At 44.7% G+C, this 25,794-nt stretch overlaps 1 protein-coding gene across 6 annotated transcripts in view; it reads right to left on the reverse strand.

Annotated features, from left to right (window-relative positions):
* The window catches only part of apbb2b (amyloid beta (A4) precursor protein-binding, family B, member 2b), an 83,113-nt gene that overhangs the window by 32,827 nt on the left and 24,492 nt on the right, over positions 1-25,794 (reverse strand). For 4 of the 6 annotated variants that reach the window (XM_080760010.1, XM_080760009.1, XM_080760012.1 and 1 more), the window contains exons 5-11: positions 24,261-25,466; positions 13,272-13,537; positions 11,894-12,037; positions 9,708-9,776; positions 8,957-9,007; positions 8,208-8,293; positions 6,998-7,061 (exon numbers count right to left, since the gene is read on the reverse strand). In XM_080760010.1, the coding sequence (XP_080616136.1) occupies positions 6,998-7,061; positions 8,208-8,293; positions 8,957-9,007; positions 9,708-9,776; positions 11,894-12,037; positions 13,272-13,537; positions 24,261-25,449 (1,869 nt within the window). In that variant the 5' untranslated portion in view covers positions 25,450-25,466. The remainder of the gene's footprint in view (positions 1-6,997; positions 7,062-8,207; positions 8,294-8,956; positions 9,008-9,707; positions 9,777-11,893; positions 12,038-13,271; positions 13,538-24,260; positions 25,467-25,794) is intronic. The other 2 variants (XM_080760013.1, XM_080760014.1) reach the window with 2 other exon arrangements.

A 25,794-nucleotide genomic window follows, 5' to 3' on the forward strand; every position in this document is an offset into this window, starting at 1 on the left:
CCTTCTGCCGGCTACAACTTCATCTTCAGTTTCCAGACGAGCGTCTTTACTGACATTACTGCTGCAGATTTGCAGAGTTGCATATGCACGATAACGATGATTGATTTTTATTATATTGTCTTGCAGCTAAAGGTGGCTGCATCGGCCAGCCCATAGGAGCATACAAGACACCGCACGACATACACTATATTTTGCAATATGTATTGCAACATATTGAACACACATTCACCAAACCAAAGTAAATCGACTTGCATTTTTAATTCTGCATGTCACTAAATCAGTGCAGTGGACTACAAAAGGCTCTTATGGAACTCTGGCGCAGGCCTGCCGGGGATAACAAGAACAACAATGCAAGACGTTCCAAACACTTTAGTTCCAAAAATATAATCTCATAATGTCAGTGGTTCTGCACCTGCTCATTTGTCACTTGTTGTAGAGGCATTTGTCAGTGAAACACGATTAAGTAGCGCTTGTAGTTGGCAGTAAGAGACAGCTGCTCTTTGTTTTGAATTAGTCACTGTCGAGTTATCGTCTTGCCTGTAGCAGTGTTTATGATTCTATAACATCCCCCACCACCCCCCACGTCTCAAACCTGGCTCGCTCTCATACCTGATTTATACTTGTTTGTGTGCATGCACCAGACATCTGATATACTGTACGAGCTCACAACATGTCGTCGCATGCAGCGTGACATGTCGTGAACTTGTAGATCTGCTATTTTGGGGTGCAACACTGCCACACAACAAAGTACTAATAATATCCCAAATTTATATAGTGCTTTTCTGAGTACCCGAAGAATAAGTAAGTAAAAACAACTTTATTGAACACACAGGCCAAGGAATAAAAAGATAAAAACCATACAAATACTAATCCTCCTTCAGTCCTTACTGGTGGGATTTGTGAGAAATGTGATTGTTAGAGGCATTTGGGGGTAAAAGTGGGGAACCAGGCCATTTTACCGAATTCAAGGGTGCTGAATCAGAAAAAATATATATATGTTTTTTTTGTTTTTTTTTTATATATTTTTTATCCCACGATTTTGTAACCCATTTTTCACCCCTGTGCCAATCATCTACTGTGATCCTGGGCTCTACACACCCTCCGCCAACCTGGGGAGAGCAACGGACTTAACTCATGCTCCCTTCATGCCAGAGTGTCCAAGTTGCTCCTTTACACCTGACAGGGGGGAGCTTCCCTGGTTGGACGTAGCGCGTGGAAGGAACACGTTATTCCAACCAGTTCCTTTCCCCTCCATCAGGCGCCCCGGCTGGCCAGGGGGAGGCAGTTTAGAGACCAGGATTACTGCATGTTTTTGTGAGGGTACCTACCCTAGGGGACACGGGGAGAACATGCAAACTCCATATATATGTTTTTAACCTTTTGCATAACAAAATACCTGCACAAAGCAAGCAAAAATGACAAATAAATTGTACATATCCATGTTCTGAGGGTCAGACAATGTGTGGAAGGTATTTGTAATGTAATTAGTGGTAAGCATATTCCTAAATATGCAAATTAGAGGCCACCATTACAGAAAATGGTTTAGTACTCAAAGGGGTCCACATGCACCCCCCTTATTTTATTTTATTTTTCTACTTATCTCTATTTTTGGCATCCTTAGGACACAGATTTAGATGATACCATGTAAAAGTCATGGGCATGGGCAAAAGTCATGGGCAACCCCAGGGCGCCCGATGAGGGTTTCAATTCTTTGTAACCTTCGTAGTCAACATGAGCCTTGATAAGGGTTCTGTCTCCTTCCAACAGAACATTCTGCGTCCTGCGACTCACTAAATTGATAAAGAATGCAATCATGTCACTCTCTGGGGGTCCTGGGATGCAAAACTGCACTCAGTAGTAAGTACTTTAATCTAACGTTATTGAAGTAGGGCTCATAAAAAAAAATCCCTGGGACCCTTCTAAAAGACCACGACCGACTACGTCAGTCGCTATTCTGGATCTCGCCCTCGCTGGTCCTGGGACCCATTACATTGAAAACCTATTTACATCACATGATGGTAATCCCCTGGTTCAAGTCAAGAACACCAGACAGTACAGTACAGTACAGTACAGTACAGTACAGTACAGTACAGTACAGTACAGTACAGTACAGTACAGTAGTTATGTGGCTGTAACTCATTCTGGGGGAAATCCCCATGATAGTCTGTCACGCCATTGACTTTGATGTTTGGGGGCCTAATTTATACTTTACTTTGCCCATGATTTGTACATGGTATCATCTAAATCTGTATTTTATATGACCTAAAGGTGGCAAAAATAGAGGGGGTGCATGGTGACCCCTTTGAGTACTAAACCGTTTTCTGTAATGGTGGCCTCTAATTTGCATATTTAGGAGCTTACCACTAATTACAGGAATTGTACATCAGATCATATACATTTCTATATTAGATCTGCTATAGGGATGCCAAATATACAGATACGTAGAAAAGAAAAAGATGATAAGGGGAGTGTGGACACCTTTGAAAACGTTTTCTGTAATGGTGGCCACTAATTTGCATATTTAGGAATAGGCTAGCACTAATTGCATAAAAAATGCTGTGATCATATTGTCTAACCCTCAGAACATAGCTATAGACACTTTATTTGGCAGTTTTGCTTGCCTTGTTTCAGAGTTATTGGCAGCCATTTTGTTATGCAAATTAGAAGTTCAAAAACTCAAAATTTCGCTTGGGAACCATGTTATTTTTATTCAGCAGCCTTGAATTATGTAAAATGGTCTGGTTCCCCACTTTTACCCCAAAATACCTCTAACATCCTTATAGATGGCCTTTTTCCTGAATTTCCACCCGACTATTACACCAATATTTTTCCACCAATATTTCTCCAGGGCCTTGACAGTCTGCATCAATAATTCATTATTTTGAACACACCTGCACTCTACAGACTGATGAGATACACAGAGAATGAATCAGGCCAGACAGAAACGGATGGAACTACCAAGAGGAAAAGGAGAGCGAGACACAGAGTGAGTGAGAGAGAGCTCATTAAACATTCAGTCAAACTGCTGCGGGCAGCCCTGTTCCAAAAGAGGTAATGCCCACGACACACTGAGTGCAGTTCAGCATCTCGCTCAACTTCAACAAAAGTAGGCTATAGACTACCAACCAGTGTGACATAATTAAAACAAATGAAATGTTAAGACGGATATGCATACCCACCACACACACACACGCACACACACCACGCCATAGAGTAAGACAGAATTACGACATTGACGGAGCCCTCATGCAGCCTGAACTGGGACACGCTGGAGTTTGAAATACATTGTTTTCAACGAAGGCGGCGCAAAGAAGAGCAATTTTAGGCATGTGTGCAACATGCCAACTGTTTTAAAGTATTGTCCAGTAACGACTAAAGTCTCTGTGATGTTTATGTTGTACTATTACTACAAAACTATCTAAAACAAAGGGATTTAAAATCATTAAAGCTGGGCTGTTGCCTGAGTCCAATGCATTTCTGCTTACTTCCGGTCCAGGACTTGTCACTGTTTGCTATGCTCTTCACAAATAGAAGTAAATTCTATCTATATGTAGAAGAGCCGCCATTGGACTGGCCCCATGAAATGAGTTGTCGTAACTCTGTCCTACTCTATGGCTCTGCACTACTGCAGGCTGGGCTACAGACTGGAACATGATGTAACTCTGTCCTACTCTATGGCTCTGCACTACTGCAGGCTGGGCTACAGACTGGAACATGATGTAACTCTGTCCTATACTCTATGGCTCTGCACTACTGCAGGCTGGGCTACAGACTGGAACATGATGTAACTCTGTCCTATACTCTATGGCTCTGCACTACTGCAGGCTGGGCTACAGACTGGAACATGATGTAACTCTGTCTTACTCTATGGCTCTGCACTACTGCAGGCTGGGCTACAGACTGGAACATGATGTAACTCTGTCTTACTCTATGGCTCTGCACTACTGCAGGCTGGGCTACAGACTGGAACATGATGATAAATTATAAAGGAATGTTACTCGCTGCTGATTTGAAGGTGATTGAGGGTGATGTGCCAAGAGAGGCAAACACACGCGCACACACAGACACACACACACAGAGAGAGAGAGAGAGAGAGAGAGAGAGAGAGAGAGAGAGAGAGAGAGAGAGAGAGAGAGAGAGAGAGAGAGAGAGAGAAAGAACACTTGCACAGGCATGCATGCAAACAACATGGCACCTTTCACTTTTGCCAAGCGCCTGCAGGAGGGTGCATGGCAAACCCAAGCCAGTAGGTGGTAGCAGTTACGCAACAAACAGAATACACCCTACCTACCCTAAGACTCTAGAATGAGCAGGCTCAATAGATTGGCCAATCAATCTGCAATAGCACATTGAGCATTTTTGTGGGTCTTGCATAACACTGAATGAGCCCCTCGAGTACATCTGACTGAACTAACTAACTAAAATTACAAAAGTATTGGCATAAAAATTTACTTAATGTACCAAAAGAAACAGTACTCATTGAGCAGAATGTCTCATTTCAAGTTTTCAAATGTATAAATAATAAATAAATGTGTGTGTGTGTGTGTGTGTGTGTGTGTGTGTGTGTGTGTGTGTGTGTGTGTGTGTGTGTGTGTGTGTGTGTGTGTGTGTGTGTGCGCGCGCGCGCGCGCGTGCGTGCCCCCGCCCTGGTAGAAGCTCTGCATTTGTGTCTGCTAGCTGTCAGTGTCACGGTTGCTAAGGATAGTACAGTGCATCTCTGCCAGGAAACACACACACACACACACACACCCAGAAAAAGAAATGAAGCCACCAAGATGGCATGCTATCTTCATGACGTTTGTTGGACTTTAGACTATGGCTACATTTCATCTATTCAACCATCCAATGTGAATGCTGCACAAAATGATACACACACAGAACCGTGTGGAATGAAGTTTAACCTCACCACCATCTGGTGTGGTTTTTCCACTCGACAGAATGACAGAGACAGAATGCATACCAGCTGCTAGATTGTTGATTTCTTGATTCCTTCATTTACATAAAGTGTAAACCTCACAGGAATACGCTATCTGCTGGGAATGAGAACCTTCCTTGCTGCCAGTGGGTCCCAATGTGACACGACTATCATGTTGTAAATTAACAACTGGTTTAAAAAAAAAGAATACATTTCAAGAAGTTCCACTTTACGGAAATCCAGAAAATAATGTATGGCATGAAACCGCAGTTCTCAGTCTGGCCACACGGGGGCATCGTCGCATGTCTTCCAGAAAAGTACACAGACTCCCACAATGTTCAACAAAAGAACCAGCAGTACACAAACAGACAGAGGATATAAACGGACAAAAGATGTGATGGGGGGGAAGAGGACCATGATAGGAATGATAATTATACTTCACAACGTTTGACAGTCGGTTTAGAGAATAGATAAGAACAACCGTGGAGAACTGAGCATTATTCTGGAAGAAAAACCACGAGCTTTGGGTGGGAAAAAAATAACAGGATCTTGTTTCAAAAGCCAAATTCCATCTCGGCCACTCGCTCACTCACACTCGCTCACTCCAGCACGGCCGTGTTACGAAATCATCATCTTGTGGACTTACATGGAGGACTTTAAATATGTGAAATACCTCTAGGTTGAACTCTACTAATAAACAAACTGCAATGATTTATGTTCGGACACGTTAATGTGATGTCTACACCAGTGGTTCCCAAAGTGGGATCCGGGGACCCCCAGGGGTCCTTGAGGGAGTTCCAGGGGGTCCCCAGCTAAATGATAGTTTGGAACCAAATGGACCCTTATGGGACTGTAACTGAAAATGTACACTTAACTTAACATTGATTTTACACTATAAATTGGTTCCAGAGAACCTGTACACTAATATGCATGTCAAACTGGGGGTCCTTGAAATTAAACGTGTTGAGAATCACTGGTCCCTCTTTTCAAATGAGTGTTATTTTGGGGGTCCTTGTTGGGAAGTTTGGGAACCACTGGTCTACAAGATTGGAAAAATACTCCTAGAAAAATAAATAATTTATTTTATTTTACATGCATTTAGTGACCTTCGTCAGTGCTATATGATAACTATAGTGCTATTTTGAGATTTGGGGTATTGTAATTTGGCTAAAGGGTACGTCCAGAGCCACTTGCTCTGCCTTCGCTCTCAGAGCAATAAACAACAGCATCGGTTTGGCCTTTGGGGTCACTATGAATAAAAGAGGTGCGACGTATGAAGATTACGACTGTGGCTCCCATTATGGACAGGTCTGTGCTGAATAGGCTCTAGTCTACAGTATGCACACACGTCCTTCTGGAAAGAACTGGCATGGGCCGCTTCCCTACTTCCTTCACAGGTGTTACCGATGATACCAATTAAGGCTCTGTTCCATTTAGTGTACAGTGGTTCTCAAGCTTTTTGATTTCAAGGACCCCCATAACTCTCCGAGTAACACACACCCGTACAGCGCCATTTGGAACCCACTCAAGGACACTTTGAGACCCACTGGTGTAGATTATTATTTGTATATATTGTATACATTTGAAAACAAAACAATGGGCCATGTGGTCCAGGCGCATGCCACATATAGGCTTTGGCCTGACAGCGCGCCGTTCATAACGACCGTGTCTCTCCCCTTCTCTCTCTCCCTCTTTCCTGTCCATCTTCACTTGATACTATCAATAAAGGCAGAAAAGCCACACAAAAATACATATTTTTTTAAACAAACAAACAAATCTAAGAAATTACTTAAATAATAATTAAGAAGCAGTGAAAATAGCCGATCTACAAGCTCGCAACGTGGCACGAAGTGACGCGTTGTGCGCTTGTAGATCTGCTATTTTCACTAGTTTGGGTCCTGGGCAAAACGTCTCATCTCTTTTGGGTCTCGAGCTAAAAAGTTGGGGAACCTGGTGTAAAGTTAACTGTGAAAAGTATTGTGCTTAGGTACAATTTTTAGTTTTTTCTTTTTTTACTTTACAGAGGACAATTTCCCATTTTAAAAACTCCTACGCCACTACAATTATTTGAGACTTGCTTACCTTGGTCTCTGAATCCCTGTTGTTGACATTGTTGGAGTCGTCGTCCTCCATCGGCTGGGGGTTTCTGGCGGGAACGGGGGGAGGGGGAACAGATTTTAGCCCACAGGGTAGAGAGCTGAGGAGGAGTCTAATTACTGCTTGTGTTAACTACTGTAATAGCATCCTGTCATCAGCCGCATGTGTGTTTCAACACAAAGACTGGAGGCAACCGAGAAAACATTCACACACTTCCTGATTTTATGAGTTCACTTCCTGCTCTGTTTGATCTTATTTATTGTGTCTCATACTGGTTATCTATTTCAGTGGTTTTCAACCATTTTCACATCAAGGCCCATTATTTGTTTTCGTCATTCGAGTCACCACGAACCACCATTTGATGAGATTTTAGCCTCTAATACCCAAAACTAAAGAATTTTGTTGTCATGTATTGATGTTGGTACCGAAAGAGATCAAAGTAACAGTTGTTTTACATTCAAATTGTGTGTAGACTTCTTGTAAATTAAGTAATGCAGATGTTTAAAAATGACTTCACTCTTGAGAGCCAAAAAAATCATTTTACACTCTCAAAAGTTCAAGATCTAACAAAGCTCCATTTGGTTACCAACTCTCCATCATTTAGCTGAGGACCACGGGTTGAAAACCACTGATCTATTTACATACGTGTGTATATACGCGTGCGCGCACGCACACACACACACACTGTTCCAAGCAAGGGCTAAAGCACTTGCTTTAGCAGTAATAAAGGCTATGTTGCGCTGACAACGCATCACTTCACAGCACGTTGATCAGCATGTTCAGGTGTCAGCGGCATCTTTCCGGGTTATTGCATGGCTCTCTCTCTCTAGCCTGGAAACCAGACAAATCTGCCACAGTGGGACTAAATGAAAAGATTGGTCTGGCACTCCTCAGTTTGAATTACATTTCGCTCACCCCAGAGTTGCGGGTGACCAATCAGAGATGTTATTTGTATTTTTTACGTTGGAATCTGTTTGTAACCACCCCTTGGAAATAAATCTTCCACACCGAACACCCAGACTAATATCTACGCAGTGATATTAGTCTGGCCATGCCAGGCTACTCTCACACTCCCTCCCTCCCTCCCTCCCCCTCACACCCAGGATGGAAGGATAGAACACAGACGTGGTTATTTGAATAACAGGGGAAAAGTGAAGCAACAAAAGGACAGTGGTGCGTGCGTGCGTCGTCTCACCGTAGCTTGAGCGACGCATAGCGAAGCGTGGCTCCTTCGAACTCCTTCAGGCTAGGATCAGGGTTCACTGTGGCGGCCTGCAGATCCTGACACACACAAACACACCCCCCCACACACACACACACACACACACCCACACACACACACACACACACACAGAGGACCTCTTCAGAGAGCATCCACTGACCACAATAAATCCCTCACAGCAAAACACCTGGCAAACGCCTCAGCTTGAAATGACACCGAGCCAGAACACTCTCCCACAAACACAGCAGAAACCAAATATTATGCTACTGTAAGCATGTGTCCGAATGCAGGCCAGTGTCCTTGCTGAAAGGAGCCAATATGTAGCTGGGTTACATGGGATGGGGCATGCTACATCAAGGAGAGAAAAACATTTCAGAAACATGGAGCCACGAGCACTCGTACACAGGTGCGCTCGCACGCACGCGCACACATGCACACACACACACACACACACACACACACACACACACACACGCACGCACTCACTTAAAGATAGAACTGAAACTATCCATGCCAGCACTGATGGACACATTTGACGAAATGAATCTCTTGCTGCAGTTAAATACAGTCATACCAGTGACTAGATGGTGCAGGTGCTGTGAAAGTATCAGCCACACATGCTTTTGCTCAGGCAGTGATTTTATAACCCAGATGCACGCAAACGGACTGGCTAAAGTTACATCATGGACAGATAAGATTGACATTAGGCAGGTTATACTTGCCTTCCAAACCTCACTATCAATCTTTCCGCCAAAATCACTCCACACCTGTTTCTTAACACATCATTAAAACACACACACGCATGTGCACACAATTGCGCACGCACACACGCAGACACACAGACGCACGCACACACACACACACACACACACACACACACACACACACACACACACACACACACACACACAGTGAAGGGGTCAAGGTTTGGGTGTCAAGGTGCAATGGGAGGAAGGGAGGGAGGGAGGGAAGGAGAGAGAGAGAGAGAGAGGGGAAGGACAAGGCTGTTAGCTTACTCCCTCCTACTGTTGCCTGTTTCAATAAGAAGCAGTCCAGTGAAAACATTGCTCAACTGAATACAATATCTTACAGTCTAGATGAGTTTAAAAATGTCAAAATGTTTTCTACACTGCAGTTTGCTCTTATTGAAGGTCAGCCAGGCCACTGAGAATCATCTGCTGATTCTGGATTAGTAGAAGAGGAATAGCCTTTACATAATATACTGTATATACACTATATATAACCAGAGAACACTCGCATACATATACTGTAGACACACACACACATACGGTTGCTACACTACACGAAATATGCACATACGCAGGAATACAGCATGTCCATAGTATACCACACACAGCACACCCACACAAACTGTTAAGTCTAAATGCAGTGACGGGAGACATAGAAGGATAAAGGACTACTGGAGGAGATTGGAGAGAGGAAGGGGGTTTGCAGACATTCTCACTGTGTTACCTTGTCTTCATCTTGGTGCTGAGAACGGTACTCTTGGTCAGGCAGGCCCAGCAGAGAGGACGAGCGAGGCTACAGACGGACAGAGAGAGAGAGAAGATAAGGTAAGGATTGGTGTAGTGGTTCAGAGAGATCCCAGCTGTAAAGGCTAAGAGTCCTTTGATTCTGACCTGAGGCCCTTTGCTGCATGTGATCCCCACCCCCCTCTCTCCGTCTCTCCCTTCCTGTCTCTCTACTGTAACTGTCAAATAAAGCTGATAATGCCAAAAAGAAATAACTAAGGCTTAATTGATTTGGTTTTTTTAATCAATTTGACAAAGGTTTCAACTGGGGATGCACCGATATGGAAATATTTGGCCGATACTGATATCTATATACTGTATGGTTATTTAGTTTTTTGTTGTTTTTATTTCCACCTTTTGTGCCAGGGAAACAAATACATTGTACTAAACTGATGTACCATTTTAGGGAAAATAAATAAACATTTGAATTTAATAATTAATGAATAAAGAATGATGTTCAGAATCTACAGCTTGGTACGTTGCAGATAACCAACACACCAACGCAAAATGTATGCTTATCAACAACAGATCAGCTACTGGGCTATCGGTTAATGTTTTTATTATTGACCGATAACGGCAAATATTGTCCGATACTGATATGTGGCCGATACATCGGTACATCCCTAGTCCCTAGTAAAACATTCGAGTACTTTTTTCCACCACAGCTTGCAGCAGGTCAGTTCCTCGCCTCACCGTGGCGGTGTGTCTGACTCTGCAGTCAATCTGTCAATGTCAGCTCCATTCTCTCCAGGATCAATGTTTTATCTCCACCGCCCCGGCTCTCTATCAATCTCCTTTCATCTCTCCGTTTTTCTCCGTCATTCTGCTTGACTGACTGATTAGCTGATTGACTTGCGTCTGTGCTTCTCATCTCTCTGAAACAATACGAGTATTGACTGTCCTCGGCACCACTCTCTTTCTCACAACGCCTCCCGTCATACTTCCCTCTTTCCGCACTGATGTCAATCCTGACTTCCATACTTACTGCATGCTCGGTGACACCGAGCATTGGAATAAGTAGGATAAACAATGTATATGCTAAAAGACAGATACACAACTCTATAAGCAATGTATGTTGTAGGAGTGCTGTGCAGAGCGATGCTTTACACAGGACCATGCAAGTGTTCTACCTAAAAGAATATATCAGACAAACAGAAGTAGAAATCTACTGATTATTTTCTGTTTCCAATTCACTCTTCATTAAATCATTTACATTGTGTAACGGAAGTGTGCAAGGCCGAACATTCCTTCAGCCTCGACTAAGAGCAAGGAGCTACTTTAAGTGACCGAAAAAGCCCACTGATCAATTTGCAACTTTTGAAATGTAGAAAACATAAATGTATAGACTGGGAATTTTGGATTAGGCTATATCATTAATAATATTGTTAATTTAATACATAGGCTATCAAATTAAACATGCCACATTTTTACTATACTATCATAATCATGGTTGGTTAGGGCCATATGTTGGAACAGCAAGCTCCTCCCCTGGTACAGCTTTGGCTATGTTTTGATGTGGTACAGTACTGTTTTGATGTGGTACAGTACTTGTGGTCAGGTTAATCCTGGGCTCGCCTTCTCCCATGCATATTTTGTAGGGTTATTCAATTCTGATACAACCGTTTCTTTGTTTGTGCAAATCAGAAACAGTCTTTATCCTGTGGAGTAAACATCACATCTGATCCAATCATTTTATTTGCTAGCACAGATAAATTAATCATCAATCGTATTAATTCAAATTGGAATGAAATTGGCTCACACACACACACACACACACACTAAATTATTCCTACTGTGTCACTGTAGAATAAATTAATGTTGAGTCACGCACTGTTGTTGTTCCCATATGAATTAATAATATGAGTGATCTTTTGAGTTCATGCTCTTCTTCAGTCTCCAGTGTCTGAATAGAAGGAGAGCATAGGCTAGAAACGTCAGTCGTATTTTTGAAAAATAAAAATAACTAACCAACTAACAACGTTTTATTCTTTTATCTCAGTTCACGGTGGGGTGCGCATCTGTGTTAAAAGAAGTCGAATGTCTGTGCGCTACTATTCATCCATTGATCTTATACATGTCACGATATCACAGTAATAGAGTTGTAACACAGCAAACAATGTGACTTACAAAGTAGCAGCTGTTGACAAATCCACATGTGGGGAGAATGGGCTCGTGGGCTGAGAGCGGCTCCACTGAGCTGTCAGAGGTAGTGCTGCCTGAACGGGTCGAAGCACCGAAGAACACCTCCGCCTCAGCCTCAGCCTGGGATGACTGCAGCACACACACACACACACACACACACACTTATTACAAAACATACATTCACCACTATATACATTTCGGCCATTTGAATATAGCCGATCTACAAGCTCACAATGTGCATTATGGGACATTCTGCATAATGAATACTTTCCACTTTTGGTACATTTTGATGCCAATACTTTTGAATTCTAGACTTTCACTTGTAATGGAGTAGTATTGATACTTTTACTTAAGTAAAACAATTGAGTACCTTTTTCCACCACTGTTTTTTTAATACCCGCTCTCAAGATCATTTGGCATTGATTGATTATATTCATATATAACATGAATATATGTAGGTATTCTGTAAATGGTACATTTATATATCGCTTTTATCCAAAGTGCATTACATTCACACACCGATGGAGGAGGAAACCATGCAAGGCACCAACCTGCACATCGGGATTCGGGAGCAATTAGGCCTTCAGAGTCTTGCTCAAGTACACTTCAACACTAACTCTGAAGGGGAACCCGGGATGTGTGTGTGTGTGTGTGTGTGTGTGTGTGTGTGTGTGTGTGTGTGTGTGTGTGTGTGTGTGTATAAAAGCGCCATATACAAAAGATGTGAAGCAGGACATGGAAAGCTTCCGTCGAACAATAACAAGGTGTTTACCTCCCGATCAGGTGTGGGTGAAGGCGTGATGGAACCCAGGGATCGTTTACCCAGTGGTGGAAAAAGTGCTCAAATGTTTTACTAAAGTAAAAGTATAAATACTGCCTTTTAGAAATACTCCGTTAGAAGTAAAAGTCTGGAATTGAGAATACAATTGAGTAAAAGTACAAAAGCATTGTCTTCACAGTGTACTTAAAGGTACCAAAAGGAAAAGTACTCGTTTTGCATAATGTCTCATTTCAAGTTTTCATTTGTATAATAATATTTTGTAAAGTATTTGTGTGCTATTTTCAAATGGCCGACATTTACCGTATTGTTCTGAATATAGGACTTTCTCAAGACTCATTTGTGGAAAAAGAACATAGTCCCCGACTATAATACGACTCCGTTTTTTAGGATATTTCCATTGGAAAAAACATAGTCTTATATTCAAGCCAATAACCCTATTAAAAACATTAAGACTATGTTTTTTCCATAAGGCTGGAGTGCTTAGTGTACTGTATGCTATTTAATAATAATCAAAACCTAAAAAGTAACTCAAGTTTTCAAATAAATGTAACGTACTTAGTTCCTTTCCAGCACTGTGTTTACCTCATGATCAGGTGTGGGTGAAGGCGTGAGGGAGCCCAGGGACTGCTTGCGCGGCGTGGAAACGTCGTTGCCGTTGGCGAGGAGGGCGTCGGGCTGCTGCGAGGGTCCGCTGGGTGCTGCCGGGGGGTGCGTGGCGGTGGCGGGCCTCTCCCACTGGGTGGTGCCCGTGGGGATGTGCCAGTAGTAGATGCCGGCCATGTCCGTGATCTTCTTCCATCCTGGAGGCAGGTCAGGGTCCGTCTGGAAGGACTGTTCACTCCAGATGTCTGGAGGGGGAAACACACACACACACACACACGCACTTAATTTATTAGATTTTCCTTAAGAACGGTAAAAAGGCACTAAATGTCAGTACGTACGTATCTAATCATCTCACTCAAGTAAAGCGCACAGAACACTGTGCACGTGCACACACACACACACACACACACACACACAACATTGCTGCTGGGGGCATGGTTCAAATTGACCTGTAACAGCCGTAAAATTAAGCCTCCCATTCCGGAGTTATATCCACAGACGCTTGACTGGGGTTACCAGCTGTCAAGTATCTGGATGTGTCTGTCTGTCCACTAACAGCGGCCGCACGCACACGCACGCACGCACGCATGCATGCATGCACATTTTACATACTGTAATGGTGCTGTTTTCTTCAGCCAGGGACCCTTGCCTAACTTATTATCTTAGCCTATTCTACTGGCCTAGTTTCATGAGAGAAATGTCACGTAGGAGTGAACCCACTACAGGCTTGTGACCTATTTCGGGTCCTAGACAATTCATTAATGAAGCAAGTAGATGATACATAACTGAGTCGTACAGCAGAGTAGGTGTACAGAAAAACAACAGTGTGTTTCTCTGAATTCACTCTCCAGTCTATACACCTCCAAAATTACTAGCCTAGGGACATTTTAGTTTAAGATTTTAAAAAAGTGCAAAAGTATTGGCATCAAAATGTGCTAAAGTACCAAAAAGTAAAAGTACTCATTGTGCAGAAGCAGAATGTCTCGTTTCAAGTTTTCAAATGTATTAAAAAAAAGAATAGCTGATCTACAAGCTTACAATGTGTTGCATTGTGACCTTTTGAGACTGCCATTTTCATTTGCTGAAATGTATAGCGAGCTGAAGTAGTTACCGTATGTTTTGTAATAATAATGAAAGTTAACCAGTAACTAAAGTTTTTAAATAAATGTAGTGGAATAAAAGTACAATATTTACCTCTGAGATGTAGTGGAGTAGAAGTAGAAGCATTAGAAATGGGAAATACTAAAGTAAAGTACAAATAGCCTACCTTAAAATTGTACTTAAGTACAGTATTTAAGTAAATGCACAAACATTACTTTCCACCACTGGCTGACATGGCATGATTCTATCCCACAGTTTACAACAAATTCCAAAGTATATCATGGTTTGTTAGATTTTTGAAGAAGCCAATTCATGCTGTTCAACACAGCAGCAGTTTTCAACCAGTGGTCCTTGAGGTGGTTCGTGGTGGTCCCCAGATAAATGATGGAGAGTTGGTAACCAAATGGACCCTTATAGATCTAGAACTCTTGAGAGTGTAAAATGAAACCAAATGGACCCTTACGGGTTAATTTGGTTTCATTTCACGCTCTCAGGAGTTACATCTTTGTTAAACATCTACAAACATTACTGTTCATTTACAAGAAGTCTACACAATTGGATGATATCCAACGATAACAAAATGTTCTTTCGTTTTGGGTCTGAGAGGCTTAATGTCGTCAAATGGTGATCCGTGGCTCAAATACCGAATAAATAATGGCTCTTGATATGAAAGAGGTTGAAAACCACTGCATTACAGCATGGTATGAAAATGATAAGATGATATTGACGCAAATGTGGTTCTTTCCAACTACACAGACAAACTTCAAAGCCACTCTGGTACATTCAGGTCTTGCAATTTCCATGTGTAAGCAGATGGCTGTGTTACTGTTAACACAATTCATGATGTGTTTGGAGAAAACCCTTCACCCTTCTATGCTTACAGTGGATTCAGCTGGAACAGCAATACTTCATCTTTCTTTTGGCACTTCTTATTACAGTGGCCTCACATCAAATGTTTTTAGATACCCGACACCAGCAAGCAAGTTGAAAACACACACAACATTTGTCCCTGGTGTACTTGTATTTGAGCTTCTTCTGCGTGTGTGCATGCATACTGTACAGTACGTGCGTGCGTGTGTGTGTGTGTGTGTGCTTGCATTGGTGGACAGGGGGTTCTTGACAAACTACCTGGTAGTAGGGATGAAGTGGATGAAATGACACTGCATTAGGTGCTGTAGCAGCTCATAAAGGTGATATAAGCTCTGTAGGTCCATGAAGGACTGGTTAACTGTGTGTGCACGCAGCATGTGTGTGTGTGTGTGTGTGTGTGTGTGTGTGTGTGTGTGTGTGTGTGTGTGTGTGTGTGTGTGTGTGTGTGTGTGCGTGCGTGAACAGGGGGTTCTTGAACTGCTGACCAGGCAGATAAAACACAGCCCATGGGTCTGTCGCCACGACAGCAGGCCATATGTTACCATGACGACTGCGTCAGTCCAGAGATTGAGACGGACTTGTGCACGCACACACGCACACACTCACACACACACACACACACACACCCTACTAAAACCAGTTCGCTAAAAAGTATAAAAATGGAAAATAACTTGTACTGAGTTGTCTGCACTCTGCACACACACACACACACACACACACAGGCTCACGTGCCTTGAGGTTTGAGAACACAGAGAACAGCGGCGAGCTGTGCAGCAGTGGCTTCTGGGAGACGCAGCCTTTTTACGAGCATAGAATTAGGTCAGAGCTAATAGCCGCACACGCACGCACGCACGCACACACACACACACAGTGTCTTCTATGGACTGAAGAAGAGATGGTGCCAATCACGGGTGAAGGGTGTGTGTGTGTGTGTGTGTGCGCGCATGGGTGAATGCACCTGATTGCACCTGAATGCGCGCGCACAAGACACACACACACACCACAGGCTTAGTACTGGCTGCTGTTTGAGTCTACGCAGTAAATCAACACTAACTTACCTTAGCGTTATTCCTTCTCCTGTACTACTCCTTCAGTGCTTATGGATGCTATGCTATGCTACCACTTAGCCAACATGCTGTATAGTTACATGCATGTGTAGGTAGTATAGTATGTTCAGCTCACAGCACAGTGCTACAGCCCCGCTACGTAGCCATTATCATGCAGTCTCGCACCAGAGCAGAGCTGAGTGTAGTTGGTGGGGAGAATACTGATCTTCAACAGCACAACACACGCGTGCACTGCACGCACGGCGACAGGCACACTGACACGCACACACACATGCTGACATGTGCGTGCACACACACACACACACACACACACACACACACACACACACACACACACACACACACACACACACACACACACACACACACACACACACACACACACACACACACACACACACACACACACACACACACACACACACACACACACACACACACACACACACACACACACACACACACACTATATCCCAACGGCCAGACAGGTAGCAGAATTTACCCACAAACAGAAACACACACAATCACAGCCATGAACTTCCTCCTATCAGAGCTGACAGGCACACACACACTCACACAACACACAAGGCAATAAAGGCACACACACAGGCATACACACACAGGCATACGCACACACACACACACACACACACACACAGTAGCAGCGTCTGCAGCGTGCTTCCCCGGCCGTCCCCAGAGACTACTGCAGACAACGCATCAGTGTCACCTACCCTCGTAGTTGACAATCACAATGGCCAGCATGTAGTCTTTCCCCAGCATCATAGTTACTGTAGCTAGTGGTGACGGCTGCAGCCGGTGCCTGTGTGTGACCGACCGACCGCACGCACGCACGCAGCCTGGCGAGGTATGAGCGAGAGAGAGAGAGAGAGAGAGAGAGAGAGAGAGACAATACCAGAAAGAGACAGAGAGAGAGAGGTGACGGAGAGAGAGGAGAAAGATGGGGTGATTGGGGGGGTGAGACGCTAGGAATGAGAGGGGAAAGAGGAGTTTGAGAAAGAAAGACAGCGAGACATAGAAGAGGGAGAAAAGAAGGAGAATATGGACATGACAGGAGGAACACACAGAGAGAGAGAGAGAGAGAGAGAGGCGCTTGTGTTTGTCACTGTCACCCCGTTCCCTCATATGTGGAACAACAACAACAACATCTCTTCCCTTTCCCCGTGCCAGATACAGTACACAAGGTGCACGCTCACTCACTCACTCAAACACCCTATACTGGCTCTGAAAACAAAACATGAACCATAAGACGCTTCCGCTTGACATGCCCGTCTTCACCCTCGATATGAAACAAACATCTTTATGTTGGCTTATTCCTCTACATCTCGCTCCCTCCTTTTCTCCTACAAGCCTCTCTCCTCCGTTGTCCTAGCAACCGCACCGGATCAGCTTTCTTGCAGCATCGCCCAGCGGTTCAGCACATGGAGGGAGATCAGAGGGGAACAGAGAGAGAGAGAGATGGGGGAGACGAGGCACAGTACTGTATCTAGAGCACTCGTTCTCGTCTAGGGACCCCGAGGGGTCCTTTACGGGGGTTCCTGCCGGGGGTCTCCAGCTAAATGAGGAACAGTTTAAACCCTTTTAGTCCCGCCTTTATTTTCTGGCTATTCTGACACACACACATATATTATACAATATGTTTTACGAGATCACAATGCGTCACATCGCCGCGACGAGCTGTTGAGCTTGCAGTAGATCATCTGCCATTTTAGAACATTTTCAGACAGAACAAATGTTGGCAAATCTTTTATGGGCTCCCTGGCCCAAAATCTTTTGATATGATATGATACTGATATGTTTGTGAGAGGTAGAGAGACGGTGAGCGAGTGAAAGAGAGAGCGAAATAGAGCAGGTGGGTGAATTAACAAGTCACCCACTAAGGTGTGAAAATGTCTTGTGATTTTACCTGCTGCAAAACTAGCTCACAATTGCAGGGCTGTGTTCACTCACTGGGATGCTCGCATACTGCTGCGTGAGATCACCAAGGGCATTGTCGATACCATTCCTCAGGTAAGTGAGTGTGTGTGTGTGTGTGTGTGTGTGTGTGTGTGTGTGTGTGTGTGTGTGTGTGTGTGTGTGTTTTTACTCCTTTGTGTGAAAGCAGTGTAACACTGGCACTCTAATCCACAACATCACCAGAGGATTCTAACATACACCTGGAAAAACAACAGTGTTCAGTCCCTATGAGAGACGGACAGAGATGCAGAGAGAGAGAGAAAGACACAGAGAAAGAGACTACAGTACGTATCTCTTGCAACTGTATTTAGACTCTCTGCCCTATTAACGTTAACGACTACATGTAGGCAAATATAATAATAAGGTAGTATTAATATGAATTAATACATCTATATTATCAGTGGTGTCATGGTGTTTTTTTTTACTGGTACCACAGCGTTTTAATGACACCACGTGCACGTGTGTGCATGTGCGTGCATGTGCGCATCACAGAACAGCTGATATAGCCTGCCTATTGTTAAATAGTGTATGAGAGTTTTAGACACAAACACAAAAGTAGACTTAAAATAGCCAGACAAACATCTTTACAGCACACTAGCGAAACTAAAAACTTTACTTTGGACGAATGAATCTGTTCTGGAGGATGGAGGCATTCTTCTTGTGTGCAGAACACCACACAGCAGCAGTAGCCTACTGGAGCCACAGCCTACTGCTGTAAGTGTGCATGCTTACCGTGCACTCAGGTATAAACAGTTAAAGCTGTCCTGTTGTTATGCAAAGTAGTAGGCACGGTACTTGACACGGCGTGAAAGTAGGGGGGGAGGGCGCCAGTAAACCTAGACCACTGGGTAGTGGGTACTAGTGTGTGTCTTGGAAAGTCTAGTGACGCGAGGTTGATTAGGTGCGTCTTCTCTTGAATCTAGGGGGACGCGTTCTAGCGTGCACGCAGATGCACTGTTCCGTTCCGGTACCACGGCGTGGTACTGCGTTCTACGAGCATGACACCACTGTATATTATATACTTATTTCCATATCATTTTATAACTGGTGTAAGATATGGGTAAACATTTTCTCTGCCAAACCAAATGACCCTCGAGAGAAAGCCATATGGACCTTAAGTCCAAATGGTACCGATAATATTTGTCTGCTGCTTCTACATCTACAAGCTCAACACATTTGAGTAGATTGTAGATGGGCTATTAATGGGCTATTAGTGTTATTTAATGTGTTACAGTCATAACTGCCATGTGTAACATTTGTTTTACAAAGGCTAAAAGCCAAACTGATTTTTTTTTAAATTAATAATATTCCAACAATGTTCAACGAAAGAAACACAATTCAATCACTAATCGCAATTATGTGAGTCACAATTAATCATCAAAAGTTAAATGTGATAATGGTGACAGCCCTAATATATACTGTATATAGTAAAATGTGATAATGGTGACAGCCCTATCGTATATATTATTGTATGTATATATATATATATATATATATATATATATATATATATATAGTAAAATGTGATAATGGTGACAGCCCTACCAGCAGAGAGAGGGGCAGTGGCTCAGAGGTAGAGTGACCGGTAGAGCGGCCGGATGGGAACCGTGAGCTCCCAGTGTTAGTGTCGAGGTGTTCTTGAGAACGTGTCATCCTCATGTTTGCTTGTGGTGGACATTTGTCACCAGGCCCCGACTGGACCGTCTGGCAATTCTGGCACATGCCAGAAGGGCTAGGCAGTCATGGGGCCGGGGCTGAGCAATAAGAAAAAGTAATAAAAAATGACATAGTAGGGCCTTTGGGCCGGTGAGGACCACAAATGCCAGGGCTGATTTTCTGTGCCAGTCCGTGCCCGTTTGTCACATTCCATTTTTGCCACGGACCAGAAACACATATACAGTAGCCCTGAATGACCATAACAGGTCTGTAACTCTGAGTTAAGGAGGTCTTTGCAAATAAAACATTTTAGAACCACTAGTACTAGTGGACTCCTAATGTGCCATGGAGTCGTAGTAAATATGTCATACATATTCTGAAGAAAACCTGGAGACTTAACATGCAGTAAGTGGGAATTATGATCAAAATATATGTATATAAAACTGAAAATCTAAATATTTGCCACGGACAAGACCAATTCTTTGCCACGGCGGACACATCGGACTGATGTGCACGGACATGTTGGTGACCTCTGTCCTTGAGCAAGACACTGAACCCCGAATTGCTCCTGATGTGCAGGTTGGTGCCTTGCATGGTTTCCATGATGAATGGGTGAATGTAATGCAGAATCTATGAAAAGCGCTATATAAATGCACCATTTACCATTTAGAGAGAGAGGCTGCGCGGGGTCGGGGCACGGCCTTGCTCAAAGCTCTTAACAACACTAGGGCTCTTTGAGACACTCACTCTGAGAGATGGGAGGCTCAAAACAGCTGAAAACACATGTCAAAGGTCAGGGCTCACAGTCTGGCAAATGGGAGTGCCGTGTTCCACAGCATGTGTTTACAACAAACGGACAGGGAAGAAGGTGTTTTTTCGAGGGTCAAATTACACGCAACACCCAGCTTTTAACATTGTGCTCCCTAAGTTAAGTGCGGCCAGCACGTCTTCTGTTGTTGAGACGACCAGCAAGAAAGCGAGTACAGGCAAGCAATGTCTGACTGGCACCCACACTGCCTTTCTCAGCAATGACGACCGTTTACAAGGATGACAAACTATGAGTAAGCCAAAGCTCTTAACTGCTTCAAATGGAATTCAGCGGCAGCCATTGGGGTTGCATCAAATTACACCAAATAAGGTTATGGCATCATGTCCTTCCAGTCAATCTACTACTGAACTTCTTATTTGACCTATACCTGATCAATAATATGTGATGGAAGGATTCAGATGTGAAATGCCATTTTATTTAGTTTCAGGAGGCACATTCCATCACCATGGCCAACGGTAAAGCCTAGGTTCTATCAAAACTCCCACGTTTGGTATTTAATATCATCAGAAGAAGACATTGGAAGTATATGTACGAGACTACGAGTTTAACCACACAAACCCTATAGTGTCCCTATATTCGTGTAGACATTAGCCAAAAATTGTGGATCCACAAGCTCTCAACGCATCACAACTCGCAACGTGACACGTTTTGAGCATGATTGGCTATTGTCAGCTAAGAGATTTGGTGTAGAGCAGGAGTTTAACTGATTTTGACCCAGGGACCACCATCCTGACTAAGAGCAACCTGGGAACCACCGATACCACTATTGTGTCGGGTGGGTCCATTATAGACCCACCTGACACAATCGTGGTGGGAGTTCATGTACCATTAAGATTCGATTTTTCTTTTTTCCTTCCTTGTTATTCACTAATCACACACCATCACAGGCTACTTTCATGCGCTCAGCTCAGCTCCTCAAAGCATTCTATTACCCGTAAAGAGCAGGGATATCATTTGGCAAGAAGCACAACATTTTTGTCGTGCATACAGCCATATTTGAATGCATCAACCCTTTACAAAAGTAGTTTTTCCCTGGACCAAACAGGACACCCCAAGTACCCGCTCAAAATATTACTGAACGCATGGCCAGGGACCACCTGCATTGCACTGGTTTAAAACCCATGGTGTAGACTAGAGGTAAACACTGGCAGACGTTGTCTAGAGCCCTGGGGGACCCCTGACAAACTAAGTACATATGGTTTAAATGGTTAAAGAGGGTTTTGCATAACAAATCACATGCAGGTGGCATACCAGGGGTGAACATAGGGGTAGCCGCCAGGAAGAACCCTATGATGGAAAGACCAGTGTTTCCCAAACCTTTTCATGTCAAGAACCCCCAAATTGACACTAAACGTTCTGACATAACAATTAAAAACAAAATGTAGGAAACAAAGAAATTAAAAAGGACCCATTCAAATGGGACCCGACCTTATATATAAATATAATAGAGACCGAGAGGAAACCCTGAGGCGAAAAGGACATATTGGCCGAATTTGGTATTGCAGCTCGAGCCAGCATTATGCATTGCGCACGTTCACGTATGGACCCATAACACGTGAACGCTATGTCTCATACGTGAACGCAGGCAATGATAGTCAACGTCCCATCGTGTTCACGTCTGGCCCATAAGCAATCCCAGAATGCACTGGTTTTCAACCCGGAACAACGCCTCATGCACTGGGTGAGCAACTCAATGCAAGTGGATGAGAGGAGAAATCCGGTGACGTCTCTATTAATATATACTCTAAGGTCCCGAGCCAGTGTTTGGGAGCCAGTGCACTAAATGCTGCCTATAGTGCTCCCTCCTCTCTCATGGAATAGAGTTGTATAAAATATCATGAGGATTTCTGTCAGTCCCAATCTGTGATTTGTGAAACAGCATGACACTCTTTTTTTCTTTTTCTCCCTCTGAAATGTACACTCTGAAGTGAGTCACTAGGAGGGGGGGTGATGGGGGACGAGGGACGAGGGAGGGAAAAGACCTGGGAAATGCACTTATGTCCTTGTAAGAGAAATGCTTTCTATACTGCACTGCTTTTTCCAAATAAAATAAACAACATGAAAGTTTTTTCCTAAACAATGAACACATTTGTAGGATGTTTAGATGCAATCATTATATTTTTCTAGTATCAAGGCTTTAATTTTATGATATATATTCGAGAGCTTTAGCGTTTTTTGGAAGATACATGTTTTCCATTTCTAGCTTGACCACTTCAAATACTCATCGTTGCGACGTATTGTAAGCTTGTAGATCAGCTATTTTCAGTGCTTCTATGGAAGACATGATACTGGCTGCTGTGGAATCCCAAAGACTGAATTCAGAACTTTAATCCATGTTCTCTGTATGAACAACCGTGGCCGTCGCTAGAAGCTCAGATACTTCCCCATCATGTCAGACCCACATGACCGTCTGGGGATCAGCAGTGGGATCAACATGTAAACCTCTTCTCATAACACACACACAGCCCCAGGTGCAGTACATAGTACTGTACATATGGAGGGGCTCACATGGAATACTGCAGATCCACCGTCCTCTGCGCCGCGTGTGTCTCCGTGTGCGTGAGTGAGTGCGTGCGTGCGTATTTTAACTGCATCCTAACAGTAAATATTTACGGCTTGTTTCCCAGCCTCCTCATGTGTTTAGTGCAGTGCAGCAAGATAAAGGAGCAAGATGGAAGGCTGGATAGGGAGGGGAAAAAAAAGAGAAAATCAAAGAATCGCTCGACTCAGCGAATCAGAAAAAAAGATAAATGCGGCCCAGGGGCGAGAAGACAAATGTCAGACAAGGTTATGCCGGGACAATGAGGCAGGGCTACAGGAAAAGACCCAATGATTAGAGGGAGATAGAGAGACAAAGACACACTGTATTTCACCTCCACTTCTCACTGCTTGACCAGTGACTGACTGACTGTCACCGATGTGCGCACGCGCGCACACACACACACACACACACACACACACACACACACACCCACCCACACACAAATAAATGAATGTGGACACACAGCTAAGCTGACCTAGCTTCCCATCCACTCTCTGGGGCCTCAGTAGCACTTCCTGCTCTAAAGGGATTCTGGGAGATATACTGTAGGCTAGGGGAGGCTTTACTGTTTATTATTCAGGTTCCAGCACATTACTGGAGGTCAGTGCACGTAGCCGCGCGCACACGCACACGCACACACACACACACACACACACACACACACACACACACACACCCGAGAGAAAACATGTCATCAACATACAGTAACAGGGAAACCACTAAGTTGCACACAGCAGCTGACCTCACACACACAAGTGACCGTAAGATGCTGATACCATACAGTAGTCTGTAGTCTGTTTGTGCCTGTGTGTGTGCACACGCACGCATGCACAGGAAATTGTATTAACAACTTTAGCCATTTTTGTATTAACAACTTTAGCCATTTTGCAGATGCTCTTTATCAATTCAATTCAAACGGTGGCACGTACCCGTCTCCTCCGGGGTGATGCTGTCCTGGGACAGGGTGGTCCAGCTGGACTCCTCGTCGCTGGGGTTCAGGTTCTGGATGCGGTTCAGAGCGCAGTCCGTCTTGGCGCCCGTCCTCCTGTCCTTCTTGGTCTCCGGCGAGGAGGAGGAGGACGAGGAGGAGGAGGAGGCCACGGAGAGCAGCGGAGCGTCCTCTGGGCTGCAGGCCTGCCGGGGCGGGGAGGAGGAGGGAGGCGGAGGCACCCCGGGCGGGGAGTCTTTACTGGACTTGAGGAGCTTGAGGTTGGGGTGGAGGTCAGAGATGAGTCCGATGAGGCCCGGAGGAGCTTTGAGGTTGTCGTCCAGCGGACTCTCGTCTCTGATCAGCAGCAGCAGGGGCCTCTTTTCCTCCACCACCTCCTCCTCCTGCTGCTGCGGCACCTCCTCCACTTCCTCGATCTTCATCTTCGACATAATTTCCTTCTCGGACAGGATGCTGATGTCGTCGCCGTCGTCCGCGTTGTTGTCGTCGAGACCCGGAGGTGACGCCTTGCTGGAGTTCAGCTCTGCCTCGGGGACCACGATGACGTTCCACTCCTCCTCCTCCTCCTCCTGCTGCTGCTGCTGCTCCGAGCGGGCGTTCCGCTCGGCCTCTGGGTCGGCGGCGAGGTCAGGGCGGGTCGGCTCGTAGGCGAGCTCGATAACGTCACTGTCGTCATCGTCATCGTCGTCGTCGCCTTCGTCCTCGTCTCGCTCGTCGTCCGTCAGAGTCTGAGCGTTCTGGCATTCCGGGGCCGCCACGTTGGCGACGTTGTCCTCCGTCGTCAGGTTGTTGGACTCGGGTTCGGGGGACTCGCCGCCACCCGTGGTGTTCTTGTTGTGATCCTGGCCAGCCTTACGGAGCTGGTTCACGCCGTTCTTAGCCAGCTTGGGGTTGTTGGGCGTCGCCGAGGAGGCCACGGTGGCGGGCGAGGCCGATGTTGGCGACCCAGAGGAGGGCGGCCCGGCGGCCACATCTCCGAGGCCGAGGCCCATGGCCGACTGGATGCTGGTGAGGGCGTACTTCTTGCGACACTTGGGCGGCGTGCAGGCGGAGCCCTGCTTGATGACCTCGCCGCTGAGCAGCTGGTTGTGGGAGGAGCGGAGGCTGAGCGACGTGGGCGGAGTGGCGGCAGGGCCGTTACGATTGGTCACGTCCACCGACATCATCATGACACGAGAGGGGTTAACTGTAAGATGGAGAGAGAGAGAGAGAGAGAGAGAGCGGAAGTGAGTGTGTATTATGGATTAAAGCTAAATAAAATCTCACAACTTAACGTATAAATGTTGCTAGGCCATGTCCTAATAATTAGTGAAACAGCGTGAAAGGTTGGTGCGCACGCTTATCCAACACACCAAAAGTCTGACATGCGCGAATCACCCGCTGCTCCCGACGTGTGTTGGTCCTACATGCGTTGCGTCGTGCTTGTGGTTACGTTTCTGGTTGAAGGAAACGTTTAGTTTCCCCCCCCCCCCCCCCCGTTTTTGTAGGCCTCAAGATCAGCTAGAATGCTATAT

This window comes from Protomyctophum bolini, assembly GCF_963924005.1.
Source record: "Protomyctophum bolini genome assembly, chromosome: 3".
NCBI lineage: Eukaryota > Metazoa > Chordata > Actinopteri > Myctophiformes > Myctophidae > Protomyctophum > Protomyctophum bolini.